Here is a 15,219-nt window from a genome sequence, read left to right as displayed (position 1 = left end):
CAGCAAGAGTCATTGCCTTGAGAAGTGGAGAAAATGTATATTTAAAAATAAAATCCATTTTAAGAATTGTGCATTCAAACTGATTTTAGTATAAGTTTGTGAAGGAATTGAGTTACTTGGAAATGTCATTATTTGAGTTGTGAGCTGACTTTATTTAACCATCTTAATAGTTGTATGAATTGTTATAGAATTTAATATCATGGTTCACTTTTCAGACTGCAGTTGCAATACAAAAATCTTGTTTACGTGGAGCATAGCAACATTGCTTCACATGATCTCACTTCATTTTAGGTTCAATATTTTACCATTATAGTTGGTTCTGCTGTAATGCACATTGCTGGAATGTGATTTAAGAATTTAGACCATTATTTGTAGAACATGAACTTTTGTTACCTTTATTGGCTATAACATGGTTTTTGTGAGAGGGTAAAGGTATAAGAGACCTAAGGAGCCACTTTTTCACTCAGAGGGTGGTACAAGTATAGAATGAGCTGCCAGAGGAAGTGGTGAAGGCTAGTACAATCGCAACATTTAAAAGGCTTCTTGATGGATATATGAATAGGAAGGGTTGGAGGGATATGGTCCAGGTGCTAGTAGGTGGGACTAGATTGGATTGGGATATCTGGTTGGCATGGACGAATGGGACCGAAGGGTGTGTTTCCGTGCTGTACATGTCTATGACTCTATGGTACCATTGGTTTAAATGGTGCTGTGATTGAGTCATTTTCTTGTAACAAGAGATTGCACAGAAATGGAACTATCACGTTACATTGGAACAGACTGTATAGGGCATTGTCATGAGCTGCTGTCTTTCAGATAGACAATCTGTGTGCAAGCAGCTCATAAACGTGGGATTGTGAGGCATTTTACATGGTATATAATGTTTTTGATGATTTGAAACACTTGTGTTTCAAAATATATTCTGTCAAAAAACATTTTAAAGTTTGTGTCTTCAAAGCAATAGAAACAAAGTGCCATTTTGGCTTACAAACAATGAATTTATATGATTGCGCAGCCATTCCATGTGAGCCACATGCTATCAATCAATCCTACATGCACTCATTGTAGCACCAATTGCAAAAGCAAGTAGATGTTGTTTTGCATCCCTGCTTTTCTCCTGTTATTCACGTGGAAACTAAACAGGCTATTTTGTTGAGCCTGCAAAAAAACTTTCAAGAGAGAATGTGATATCAATGTGAAACTCTGTTGATTGCCAGTAATTAAGTTTTGTATCATCTTTTCTAGGTTGAAAGTGCCCTTGACACCGAGTATTAATGTGGATTTAATCCTTATTTGTACTTTAGGCCACACAGCATTAGGTGGATACTGCTTTCTGAAATAGAAGCTTCCCAAGCCCACTCAGTATTAAAGTTTGCTGAACACAATTGTTTTAAATAAAATGAAATTCTGAAGTTTCATTTTTGCAGCACAAAAAATATGCAGAGATTTGGCTCATTGTTGCTCATTGAATTCTGAGCTTAATGAATCAATCAAACAGCAATCATTATGCTTTGATTAGCTTTGAAAGGACCATTATGGGGTGGGCATCACTAACTAGCTGTTGATCCATACATCTTATAAAATTTGGTTTGATTTCTGCTCACTGCTTGATGTGCTGATGTAGTTTGCAGAGGCAGAGGGACAAAATAGTTGTGAATGTTTCTGGGTGTTTGGTTGGGGAGACGCGGATTGAAGTGGGACCAATTCTGCTTTCCTTTTTGTCATCATCTAGTGATATCTTTTGGAAAATGCACAGATGTGGACATCAGATGAAGGTAGCATTGCAATAGTCTTTTGGTCGTAAGATGCTGGAATTGTGCAGGAAGTATGTTCAGTTGATAAGCAAGAGGAGGGGGCCTGGAGCGAGGCTGTTGTGATTTGGCAAAACTAGCAACTTTTGGAATTGTAACAACAAATTGGGATAGAATGTTTCAAAAGGAATTTCTTATAGAAGATGAACCTAGCTAATTATGCATTTCCAGTATATTCACTGCAAAGTTCAGCAAACCTTTGCTCTTGTGTTGAAGTTTTAAGATATCTTATTATTTGGAAACTTGAGTTCTCAGATGGACAGAACCATATATAGCTTTAAGTTTGATTTATATTTCTAGATTACATACGGTAATAATGGGAGACATAATCTTCGTTTAAGTTTGAATTCGTTCTGTGGGCATTGTTGGTAGTCTGGAAATTCACCTTCAGGTGAGTAGTTAAATGTTTTAGAAAGCAAAGGTAGAATAGAGGGAAAAAATGGGTTCTCTTTTGTAACAGGGAGACGGAGACAGAGACATAGAATCCTTACAGTGTGAAAGCAGGCTGTTTAGCCCAATAACTCCTCACCAACCTTCTGAAGAGCATCCCACCCAGACCCCATCACCCTGGACACAATGGGCAATTTAGCATGGCCGATTTACCTAACTAAGAGCAGGTTCATAGAAATCATAGACACCCTACAGTTTGGAAACAGGTCATTTGGCCCAACAAGTCTCACTGACCCTCCAAAGAGTAACCCACCCAGTCAGAGTCCCCTATCCTATTGCTCCAGATTTACCCCTAATGCACCTACCCTATACATCCATGAACACTCTGGGCAATTTAGTATGGCCAATTCACCTAACCTGCAAATCTTGGATTGTGGGAGGAAACCGGAGCACCTTGAGAAACCCACGTAGACATGGGAGAATGTGCAAACTTCACACAGTCGCCTGAGGCCGGAATTAAACCCAGGTCCCTGATGCTGTGAGGCAGCAATGCTAATGATGAGCCACCGTGCTGCTCTTGATTCTTTGAGAAAAAAATACAGAATCACTCAGAAGGTTAGTGAGTGTGCAGGTTTTGGTCAGGAAGAATGATCTGTGAAGGCAAAAGTGCTGTTAGCAGAAACAGCAGCTGGCCTGGTTTAAAACTTAAACAATGTCTGACTGTTAACTGTCAATCAGTGTTAACAGGTAAATTTTTCATGGCAGTGTCTCTACCAAGTGGAGTTCATTTGCCAAAAAGTCAGCACTCTCCTCAGAGAATGTAGATGGTGGTTTTCCCCTCGGGGGTGGGGGTCCGGTGGGCGATGGTCTAATGATATTATCAGTGGACTATCAAACCAGAGACCCAGTAAATGTCTGTGGACCCGGATTCAAATCCTGGCACGGCAGGTGGTGGAATTTCAATTCAATAAAAAAAATCTGGAATTAAGAGTCTAAAGATGACCGTGAATCCATTGTCAGTTGTTGGAAAAACCCACCTGGCTTATTAATGTCCTTGAGGGAAGAAAACTGCCATCCTTACTAGGTCTGGCTTACATATGTCTCCAGACCTACAGTAATGTGATTCATTCTTAACTTCCGTCTGAACATTTAGGAATGGGCAATAAATGCAGCCTGGTCAGTCCCACCCTCATCGCATGAATGAATAGAGAAAAAAAAATTACTTCTCTTGCTAATTCTGCTGATGTGTGAAACTGAAAGCTTCAACAAAATATCTTTTTTCAGCAGTATTCAAGTTCTTTACTGCTAAACAACTATTGGTAAACTTGCAGTCTTTCAAGCGAGGTTTTACTGTGGAATATTACTTGTCTAGTATTAGAGTCAGCTGGGATCATAACAGCCTAGTCTGAGGCTGCTTAATTTTAAATGTAATAGAACATTTATATGTTGCCCTGAAAATATTTTATTTAAAGCAACATGCTGTAAGTTAAATGCTCAAAATGAGTAGAATTTCTCATTTTCAAACTAAAAATTACTGATGATTTTGACTGAACTTCTCTGGAGTATTAAGATGATTTCCCAGCAAAAATTGTACTTGAGGGCTCAAAGAAACTTGGTCCAGCCATCTTGGCTTCAACCCTTTTCCTGATCATTTTAACAGAGACCTTATCTTTTTTCTCAAATAATGCAACAGGTTTCACGGAACTACTTCAAGATGAGGCTTTATGGCCAGTATTTATCCTGTAAACCTACTCTGATAATTTGATAATTTATTGCTGTTTGTGAGACCTTGCTGTGGCAAATTCACTGCGGCTCCTACTTTACAACAGAGGTTTCACATCAGTGGTATTTCATTTGCTTTAACACCTCTTGAGATTTTCTGAGATTGTGAAAGTTGCTTCTTTTTTTTGGTGCTCACATTTGTCAACTCTAGAATGTTCTGTTTCCCTCTTTGCAAAAAGTTTTGTTTGATCTGGTTGGATAGGGCTTTACTTAGTCACATGAATCCTTTAAATAATCTTGAGCAATTTTTTTTATTATTTGACTGGATTTTTCCAAGATTGGTGAAACTGGTTGCTGACCTCAGTTATCCTCCTTTCCAATGGTAGTTTAAATCTGGCACCATGTGAAGGGGATATCTTGTCGAGCAGAAGCAGTGATGTCAGCAAACCAGAAAATTGAAAGTGTTTAAATAGTTTTTAATTGACTTCACCGTCTGACAACCCAAATGTAGGGGTGATTTCTGGGGCCTCAGCTTTTTTTAACCAGTTTTATCAGTGACTTTGGAAGCAAAGACATGGAAGCTAAATTTGCAGATGATGCAAAGATAGGTAAGAAAATATGTTTTGAGGAAGACATAAGGAGGTTTCAGACAAATAGTTTGAGTAAGTGGACAGAAATCTGGCACATGGAGAATTATGTGGAAAAAAGTCGAGTTTCTCGGTTTGGCAGGAATAATCATAAAAATAGAGCATTACTTAAAACAAAAATGCATGCAGATTTCCAATCTGCAAATGGATTTAGGAGTTCTTGTCTGTGGGTTTCTTAGTGAGTGTGCAGGCAAAGCAGGTATGTAACGTCAATGGAATGTTATCTTTTATTGCAAGAGGACTTGAACATAGACTAAGGACTTAATGCTTCAGTTACGTGGGGCATTGTTGAGGCCACTTTACCAATACTGTGTGCTGCTTTCATCTCCTTGGTTAAGGAAGGATGTAAATGTGTTGGAGGTGGTTCAGAGGATGTTTAAGATTCCTTACAGTGTGGAAACAGGCCCTTCGGCCCAACAAGTCCACATTGACCCTCCGAAGAGCAACCCACCCAGACCCATTCCCCTACATTTACCCCTTCACCTAACACTACAGGCAATTTAGCATGGCCAATTCACCTAACCTGCACGTTTTTGGACTGTGGGAGGAAACCAGAGCACCTGGAGGAAACCCACGCAAACACGGGGAGAATGTGCAAACTCCACACAGACAGTTGCCTGAGGTAGGAATTGAACCCGGGTCTCTGGCGCTGTGAGGCAGCAGTGCTAACCACTGTGTCACCGTGCCGCCCATTACTACACTGTTTCCTGGAATGAACAGGTTATGTCATGAGGAAAGGTGAGATAATGTTTCCACTGTAGTTTAGAAGAGTGAAGGGTAATTTGATTAAAATATATAAATCCTGAAGGTCTTGCCAAGGTGGATATCGAAAACATGTTTCCTAATGTACGTGAGTCCAGAAACAGGGACCACTGTTTTTAAGAATTAGGGATTGCCCTTTTGGACAGAGATGATGAACTTTGTTTCCCTAAGGGTTGTGTGACTCTAACTATACCTCGGCAACAGGGTCAGTTAATATTTCTAAGATGGAGAGAGAGAGAAATTTTCATTAGACAAAAGAGTCAAAGTTATCAATGGGCGATGAAAATAAAAAAATTGAAACTCAAACAGATCAGGCATTGGCTTATTGAATGGCAGAGCAGATCCAAGAGACCGAATGGCCTACTTCCCCAAATTCTTATGAAGTCAATGTATGTTATTGGTTGGCAATACACATGATTAATCATTTTCCTATTGCGGTGATAACCGTAATTATTGGCATAATACATTTGGGCTCACATTGGTAGAAATTCAGAAAATCTGAAGACTTCTTGTTTTTCTGACACCAAATGTGGATTAATCCCAGACAGAATCATTTGAAATGATTAACTTTGTCACAATACCTTGACTTAGCGAAGCAAAAAAAAACTCTGTGGTTTAAAAATATTTGTGTTTTTTTTGTCCTAAGAAGTTGCAACCTGTTTCAGAATTTTTTAGTATTGGCTGTGCCATTTCTGTGGAAGATTGAACCAGTGAGGATGGGAGAGATATTACGTGATTATTTTGCATCAAGTTTTTGCAGAAAGAAATGGAGGCTAGAGAGCTCAGAGAAATAAATGTTCATGTTTTAAAAACAGTTCACATTACAGAAGAGAAAGTTCTGGAGGTCTTACAGAATATAAAGATGGATAAATCTAATGTGTCCCAGAATGCTGTAGGAAGTAAGGGAGGAAATTGCAGGGTCCTTGCAGAAATATTTGCATCATCTATCAGTACATGGAGGCTGGATAATGTTTAGGTTAGATCCCCTACAGTATGGAATGGAGGTGATTCTAAAAGATAAAATTTGTAAACATTTAGAGAGGCAAAAATTGATTAGGGATAGTCAGCATGGTTTTGTGCAAAGAAAAATGGGTCTCAAACATGATTAAGTTTTTTTTGAGGAAGTTACCAAAAAGATTGATGAGGCCAGAGCAAAAGACGTTGTTTACTTAGACTTCAGTGAAGCCTTTGACAAGGTTCCACATGGTAGAATTAGTAAAATTTGGTCACATAGGAGTCAGGATGAGCTTGCCAATTGGATACATAATTGGCTTAACGGTAGGAGACAGAGAATGGTGGTACAAGGTAGTTTTTCAGATCGGAGACCTAGGGATTAGTACTGGTCCTCTTCTGTTTGTCATTTATTTGGATGAGGATATAGAAGGAATGGTTAGTAGGTTTGCAGAAGGCACCAACATTGGTGGCAGAGTAGACAGTGAAGAAGGTTTTCTAAGATTGCAGAGGGATGTTGATTAAATGGTCAATGGGCTGAAAAATGACAAATGGAGTTCAACTTGGATAAATGTGAGGTATTGTGTTTTGGTAAAACAAACAGGGCAGGACTTCTACAGTTAAAAGTAGCTTCTTGGGTAGTGTTGTGGAACAGAGGAACCTAGGGATTCAGGTACATAATTCTTTGAAATTTGGGTCACATATAGACAGGGTGGTTAAGACATTTAGCACGGTTTCCTTCACTGCACAGTCCTTTGAGTATAGGAGTTGGGAAAACATGTTGAAGTTGATGAAGCCTCTTCTGGAGTACTGTGTCCAGTTCTGGTTGCTCTGTAATAGGAAAGATATTATTAAGCTAGAGTGGTTCAAAAGAGATTTACTAGGATGTTGCCTTGTTTGGAAGATTTGAATTATAAAGAAAGGCTGAGTAGGCTGCGAGTTACTTCACTAGAGTGTAGGACGTTGAGAAGTGACCTTATAGAGGTTTATAAAATCATGAGGAGTACAGATAGGGTTAATGGTAGGTGTCTTTTACCTAGGATGGGGGATTTTAAAACAAGGGAGGAAAATTTTAAGCTGAGAGGAGCAAGATTTAAACAAGACATGAGGGGTAAATTTTTTACACAGGATGGTTCGTATGTGGAATGGATTTCCTGAGGAAGTGGTGAATGTGGGCACAGTTACAACGTTTAAATGACACGTATGTGAATAGGAAAGGTTTGGAGGGATATAGGCCAGGAGCCGAGTTTAGTTTACGATTATGTTCAACATGGACTGGTAGGACTGAAGTATACTTCCGTGCTATATATCTTTAAGATTCTATGACTCTCAGTATTTCTTGAAAACGTTGAGATGCCATGTTGATCTTTATAGGAAATGTATGTGTCATGCATATTTTTGACCTCCTTATTAAAATTAAAAGTATCTGTGGCACTAGCTTGTGATTTACATTGCCTTTTTGATTTAATCAAATTCTCCATTTTAGTAACACAGTGAATTGTCTTGCAGGGGTAAGGGTGATGGAAGGCCCCTTTAACTCATTGCTAAGTTTTCTTTTCTGCTAGTTTTATCGAAGTGAAATATATTCACTCAAAATGTGGAAACACTGTTAAAGTCAGCATTTATTGTACATCTCTAATTGCACTTGAAAAGTGGTGGTGAGTTGCCTCCTTTAAACTCTGCAAATTGAGTGGGTAGGTGCACTCATGGTGATGTTAGCTAGGGAGTTCTGAGAACTTGGCCCAGGCATGAATGAACCACAATAGAAAAACCAAGGAGGATATATGATTTGGAGGTGAGTCTCGTGGTAGTGTGGTGCCCTTGTGTTTGCTGTCCTTAGCCTTCCAAGATGAAACCTTTGTGTAACTTTAAAAACTGTGTGTGTGTGAAAACCAAACTGTAATTGGCACATCAAAGTTCCTACAGTTTGAATACCATACAACTTACATTCCTATTCTTTAACCGTACTGGCATCTTTTATGATACATTGTTTTATCTGATGTTCCACCAGTTCACTTTCTGGTACTGTTTTCAGTTTCAGCATTCTTAACAAGATTAACATTAAAAAATGAAATATGCTTTAACATGTTATTTACATTTGTTTCATCAAATGTACATTTAAAGCTATCAAACTTTAAAGTTATGCAAAGAATCTTTAAGTAGTCTGTAGGGGTGTGTGGAAGTTAGAATATGGCTTGTTTCAAGTGACTGAGCTGAACAACTTAATGCAATGTTCCAAATAAATAAGATTGTTCCTTTTTTACAGTCTCTGGTAAGCCATAGGTACAATCACTTGGAAAATCTGCAGTTTGTAGTGTTAACTTGTACCTATGCAGACCGTTAATCATTGTATAACTTGTTGCCAGGCAAAGATGCATGTTTGACAATGTATAGTGCAATGGAATGTATACATTTACACAATAAAAATTTACATGATTTGATAATTTTACAGACAAAGATAGATCTGATTGTCCTGAAATGCAGTAATTTAGGAGATCATAAATGAAATAGATCCCTGCGATTATGTAACAGCTGTGCTTTTATTTTGTTTGTTAAATAATTCCATCATCTTTGATCTTTGCTGAGTTTTTCTGTTCTGATTTCTGTAACCGCCATCACAATATTAAGCCTTGTTCGTGTATACTTTGTATCCTAGGAAGAAGGATTTTAGGAAGTAGAGTGAAACGTTCTGTTAGTCCAGATAGGAAGTGACAACTCCCTTTTAACAAAAGTAATGGACGGTGTGTATATACTGGTAAACAATCATATGTATTACGTAAACGATAATTGATACGAGTAAATTGCAGGGTAGCAATCTAGTCAAATATTTGAGATGATATCAGCAACTGAGAAAAAATCTTAAGTGATTTATGAACATCATTTGATCCCATTACTTCACGTGTTGCTCCCAACGTACTTGCTGTTTTATCCTTGTTTTGTTTCGCCCCTTTCTGAATGCAGTGACGCTTGATGGGTATAATTACAAGGAAAATATCAACCTTGCTACATTTTTGTCCACACTTCATTCTTAACGCATCTGTGTAGAAACTGAGTGTGCATAGGTTATTCCTCAGTGGAAAGATCATAGCAGATCTTAATCTGATACCCACCAGCTGTTCACATATGTGAACTGCTAACAGGGTTCACTAGATGGTGTTTATGAGCAAGAAGTGTGGTTCTTAACTTTTTTTTTGCCTCCCTTTTTCAGGGGTGTTGAGAGTTGTTACACCTTATCTGCTGTCGCAGCAGAGTGCTTAGCTGAGATGACACCAAGGATCAAGTCAGCCAGGATGAAATGCAGGTATTCACTGGGGCTATCATAAATTTAGGTCTACAGAACTACATTTCTTAAATGATACTGCCTAAGAATAAATCTGGGATGGTTGGCTCAGTTCCATTCTAATCAGTGCACTTATCAATAAAGCCATCAGTGCAGCTCAGCTATCTCCACATACTGTAAAATCTAATGCATCGGTTGCACATTTTGAAGGTTTTTATGAAACTGAGAAAATAAAATATTTGATAAGAATTTCAAATGCTGTTGGTAAGTGACAAGCTGCAGCATGACTTAGGACCTAAAAGTGCATTGAATCCCATGATAAAATTTACTGTATTCTGTTTTTTTTTTGCTATGGTGTGCAGAAATGCATGTAATTACAAATATCATGCAGGATGAATTTCAGATGGATAAATAACATAAGTAAATTTTTGATCATGCTGAGGATTACTCAGAAGCATCAAACAAATTTAAATATAACAATGGATGCTTCTTAATTTATGTATTTCTGTGTTTCTTCTAAAAATGATTTTGACATTACATTAGGTTGAGGAGACAGCACAGCCGGAGCCTTTTGTGATAAAGAACAATGGATATACATGTTCTGAAACTTGAAAGGGTTCAGAAAAGATTTACAAAGGTATTTCCAGGGTTGGAGAGTTTGAGCTATAGGGAGAGGCTATAGCTGAAGTGCCTGAAGTGCCGGAGGCTGAGGGGTGACCTTATAGAGGTTTATAAAATCATGAAGGGCATGGATAGGATAGATAGACAAGGTCTTTTCCCTGAAATGGGAGAGTCCAGACCCAGAGGGCATCGGTTTAGTGTGAAAGGGGAAAAATATGAAAAGGACCTAAGGAACAACTTTTTCACACAGAGGGTGGTGCATGTATGGAATGAGCTGCCAGAGGAAGTGGTGGAATCTGACACAATCACACCATTTAAAAAGCATCTGGATAGGTATATGAATAGGAAGAGTTTAGAGGAATATAGGAGAAAGTGAGGACTGCAGATGCTGGAGATCAGAGGTGGAAATGTGTTGCTGGAAAAGCGCAGCAGGTCAGGCAGCATCCAAGGAGCAGGAGAATCGACGTTTCGGGCATGAGCCCTTCTTCAGGAATATAGGCCAAGTGCTAGCAAATGGTTTAGATTAATTTAGGATATCTGGTCAGCATGGATGAGTTGAACCGAAGGATCTGATTCCGTGCTATGGATCTCTATGCCTTATATATGTGCAAAAGAAAATGGGCATATGGCCTTGCATTCAAAATTACATGAATATTTGCATACAGAGATATAAAGATACTGTTTACAAAGACACACGTTTTAAAAAGAAAGTAGAAATTGCAAAATCATCTGTTAATGTAATGCAATTGAGGAGTTCCATTTAAGCTGTAGTACAGAACTTCATTACCCTCAGAGCTCCTGATGCCGTGGAGTGAGACCAACTATATTATGGAGTGTATTTTATGGTAGAACCGACAATAGACACATTTTTGCACGTGCAAGATTGTCCACATGTAGTTGTTTGGAAGTTGATGTCTGCACATTTTTATTCTGACTGGTTAAACCTACATTCTATTATTAATACTTAAGTCATTGATTGGATACTGTATTGCTTGCCTACACAGGTTACTATCAGCTATTTTGCTGTTCATGGTCCTGTTTTGCTAGTTGTGCTGCCTCTTATTATAACAGTACTAGATTTACTTTACACTGCTATTGAGTTAAGAAAACTAGTTGCAACACTGTAAAGGAGCCCTGGCATGAGTATCTAAACAATAGAAATGGTTTGTTAACATTTTCTGAACTATAATTTTAATTTTTCTTAATTAGGGGGTGGCATGGTGGCTCAGTAATTAGCGCAGCTGCCTCACAGCACCAGGGACCTAGGTTTGATTCCACCCTCCGGTGACTGTCTGTGTGGAGAGTGTACATCTCGTGTCTGTTTGGGTTTCCGCCAGGTGGTTTAGTTTCATCCCACAGTCCAAACATGTGCAAATTAGGTGCATTGGCCAACCTAAATTACCCATAGTTTTCAATGATGTGTAGGATAGGTGCGTTGGCTGTTGGAAATGCAGGGTTACAGCGATAGGGTAGGGGAGTGGGTCTGGGAGGGATACTCTTTAGAGGGTCAGCATGGGCTTGTTGGGTCAAATGACCTGGTTCCACATTGTAGGGAATCTATGTAGTGAATATATTCAGTGTGAAATACATCGTGGCTGAACTTGGTCTCTTCCTCAGCTCTTTGATTTAAATTCCCATTGCAATTCATGTTGTGGTCTTCTGGTTGCACCAATAATGACTAAATCTTCCCCACTGAGGCATCTCCTCCCCGTGATCTTGCTATCTCTCATGGCTTTTCAAAAATTAATTCTCTGACACTTATTGCAATCCATTTAGCTCATAATTGTCGTCACAGCCTTGTTCTCAACTTATTACAACTATATACTAATAATGTTTGGCAGGGAGTTCCAGTATATTGACCTAGTGACTATGAGGGTAAGTGATTTATGATCATATAAATGCAGTGTATGATTCAGAAGTGAGTAGAAGTGATGTACTCCTTTGCCCTTGTGATTCTGAATGGTGAAGGCTGCATGTTTGGGAGGTGCTGCTTCAGAAGCTTTAAAAAATTGCTGCAGTTAAAAAAAAAATGCTATTTATCCCTGGAAAAATAAGTGTCTAACTGATTGAAGAGTAGAGGGATCTGAGGATAATAGTATAGATCCATTTGAGGTATGCAGGATCAACACATCATTAAGAAAGAAGGCGATTAACAGGCTCACCCCGGTCTGGATGAAGAAGTTGCTCATCATCTTAGTCATAAATGTTCTAGTCTGTATGTTTAAACTGGTACCCCTGGTTCTGGACTCAGCAGTCATCAGGGACATCCTTCCTGCATTTACCTCATTTAGTCCTGTTAGAATTTTACAGGTTCTATGCGCTCCCCCATTATTTTTTTAAACATTCCTAACCAATCCAGTTTCTCTTCAAATTAAACCTTGCCATTCCTAAAATCAGTCTGGTAAATCGTAGTCCGTATTCCCTCCGTAGCCAGAACATCCATACTCAGATAAGGAGACCAAACCAACATGCAATACACAATGCCCTGTACAATTGCATAAAATAAAACACAGAAACAGAACTATGGATACTGGAAATCTTATCAAAAACACAAAGTGCTGGTGAAACCCAGCAGGTACATTAGCATTTGTGTGGAGAAAACGGAGTTAACATTTCGAGTCTGGTGACTCCTCACCAGTTTCACCAGCAGTCTCCATTTTTATTCCTGTACAATTGCAGGAAGACACCCCTGTTTCTGTATACTAATATTATCACCATAAAGGTTAACATGCCATTTGCCTTCTTCACAGCCAGTTGCAGCAGAATGTTCACTTTCAGCGACTGGTGTACAAGAACACCCAGAGCTCATTACACCTCCTTCTTTCCCAATTTATCAGCATTCAGATAAAAAACCTTCCTGGTTTTGTTACAAAGTGGATAATGTGACATTTAACTATAATATTCTTTGTCTGCCATACAATAGACAATAGGTGCAGGAGTAGGCCATTTTGCCCTTCGAGCCAGCACCACCATTCATTATGATCGTGGCTGATCATCCTCAATCAGTATCCTGTTCCTGCCTTATCCCCATAACCCCTGATTCCACTATCCTTAAGAGCTCTATCCAACTCTTTCTTGAAAGTATCCAGAGACTTGGCCTCCACAGCCTTCTGGGGCAGAGCATTCCATACACCCACCACACTCTGGTTGAAGAAGTTTCTCCTCAACTCTGTTCTAAGTGGCCTATCCCTTATTTTCAAACTGTGTCCTCTGGTTCGGGACTCACCCATCAGTGGAAACATGCTTCCTGCCTCCAGAGTGTCCAATCCTTTAATAATCCTATATGTCTCAATCAGATCCCCTCTCAGCCTTCTAAACTCAAGTGTATACAATCCCAGTCGCTCCAATCTTTCAGCGTAAGATAGTCCTGCCATTTCCGGGAATTGACCTCGGGAACCTACGCTGCGCTCCCTCAATAGCCAGAATGTCTTTCTTCAAATTTGGACACCAAAACTGCACACAATATTCCAGGTGCGGTCTCACCAGGGCCCTGTACAGCTGCAGAAGGACCTGTTTGCTTCTATACTCAACTCCTCTTGTTATGAAGGCCAGCATGCTATTAGCTTTCTTCACTGCCTGCTGTACCTACATGCTTGCTTTCATTGACTGATGTACAAGAACTGGATTAGTGGTGCTGGAAGAGCACAGCAGTTCAGGCAGCATCCATCCTTAGATCTTGTTGTACTGCCCCTTTACCTAACTTGACTCCATTAAGGGAATACTGGATTAGTGGTGCTGGAAGAGCACAGCAGTTCAGGCAGCATCCAACGAGCAGCGAAATCAACGTTTCGGGCAAAAGCCCTTCATCAGGAATAAAGGCAGTGAGCCTGAAGCATGGAGAGATAAGCTAGAGGAGGGTGGGGTTGTAGAGAGAGGAGGAAAACTTCTTCAAGGCAGGCATCCTTGCAAGAGGATTTGGTTTTCAGCATCTGCAGTCATTGTTTTTACCTCCATTAAGGGAGTAATCTGCCCTCCTGTTCTTGTCACCAAAGTGGATAACCACACATTTATCCACATTAAACTGCATCTTCCATGCATCTGTCCACTTACCTAGCCTGTCCAGGTCACCCTGTATTCTCCTAACATCCTCCTCACATTTCACCCTGCCACCCAGTTTTGTGTCATAAGTAAATTTGCTAATATTAAACATAGAACATAGAATATTACAGTGCAGTACAGGCCCTTCAGCACTCGATGTTGCGCCGCCTTGTCATACTAACCTGAAGCCTATCCCACCTACACTATTCCATGTACGTCCATATGCATGTCCAATGACGACTTAAATGCATTTAAACTTGGCGAATCTACTACCGTTGCAGGCAAAGCATTCCATACCCTTACTACTGTCTGAGCAAAGAAACTACCTCTGACATCTGTCTTATACCTATCTCCCCTCACTTTAAAGTTGTGTCGTGTTTGCCATCCCCATACTTGGAAAAAGGCTTTCCCTGTCCACCCTATCTAACCCTCTGATTATCTTGTATGTTTCTATTAAGTCACCTCTCAACCTTCTTCTCTCTAATGAGAACAGCCTCAAGGCCCTCAGCCTTCCCTTGTAAGACATTCCTTCCATACCAGGCAACATCCTAGTAAATCTCCTCTGCACCCGTTCCAAAGCTTCAACGTCCTTTTTCTTATGCGGTGACCAGAACTGTAAAGTGTGGCAGTACCAGAGCTTTGTACAGCTGCAGCATAACCTCCTGGTTCTGGAACTCAATCCCGCTATTAATAAACGCCAAAACACTGTATGCCTTCTTAACAACCCTGTCAATCTGGGTGGCAACTTTCAGGGATCTGTGTACATGGACACAGAGATCTCTCTGCTCATCCGCACTCCCAAAAATCTTACCATTAGCCCAGTACTTTGCATTCCAATTACTCTGTCCAAATTCTGCAAGGTCTTGGCGAAAGCTGGATGTATAAAGCAATTCTTGAGAAAAGGAGAAGATATTTTAGAATTGTTAAAAATACGATATGTCACTGTAATGGGTTTAGTAAAAGTTCCAGAGCAGACATGTTTGTTTAAACACTGAAG

The 15,219-nt window shown here is 39.6% G+C and overlaps 1 protein-coding gene across 13 annotated transcripts in view; it reads left to right on the top strand.

Annotated features, from left to right (window-relative positions):
* The window catches only part of gtdc1 (glycosyltransferase-like domain containing 1), a 369,150-nt gene that overhangs the window by 6,502 nt on the left and 347,429 nt on the right, over positions 1–15,219 (top strand). For 11 of the 13 annotated variants that reach the window (XM_072579739.1, XM_072579738.1, XM_072579737.1 and 8 more), the window contains one exon: positions 9,492–9,584. The exons of the other annotated variants lie outside the window; for them this stretch is intronic. In XM_072579739.1, coding sequence (XP_072435840.1) covers positions 9,547–9,584 — 38 coding nt within the window. In that variant the 5' untranslated portion in view covers positions 9,492–9,546. Of the gene's footprint in view, positions 1–9,491; positions 9,585–15,219 lie in introns of those variants that run through there. 13 annotated transcript variants of the gene reach the window in all.

This window comes from Chiloscyllium punctatum, chromosome 10 (assembly GCF_047496795.1).
Source record: "Chiloscyllium punctatum isolate Juve2018m chromosome 10, sChiPun1.3, whole genome shotgun sequence".
Classification (NCBI taxonomy): domain Eukaryota; kingdom Metazoa; phylum Chordata; class Chondrichthyes; order Orectolobiformes; family Hemiscylliidae; genus Chiloscyllium; species Chiloscyllium punctatum.
The sequence above is the reverse complement of the archived record's forward strand: the minus strand, read 5'-3'. Positions and strand labels throughout refer to the sequence as shown.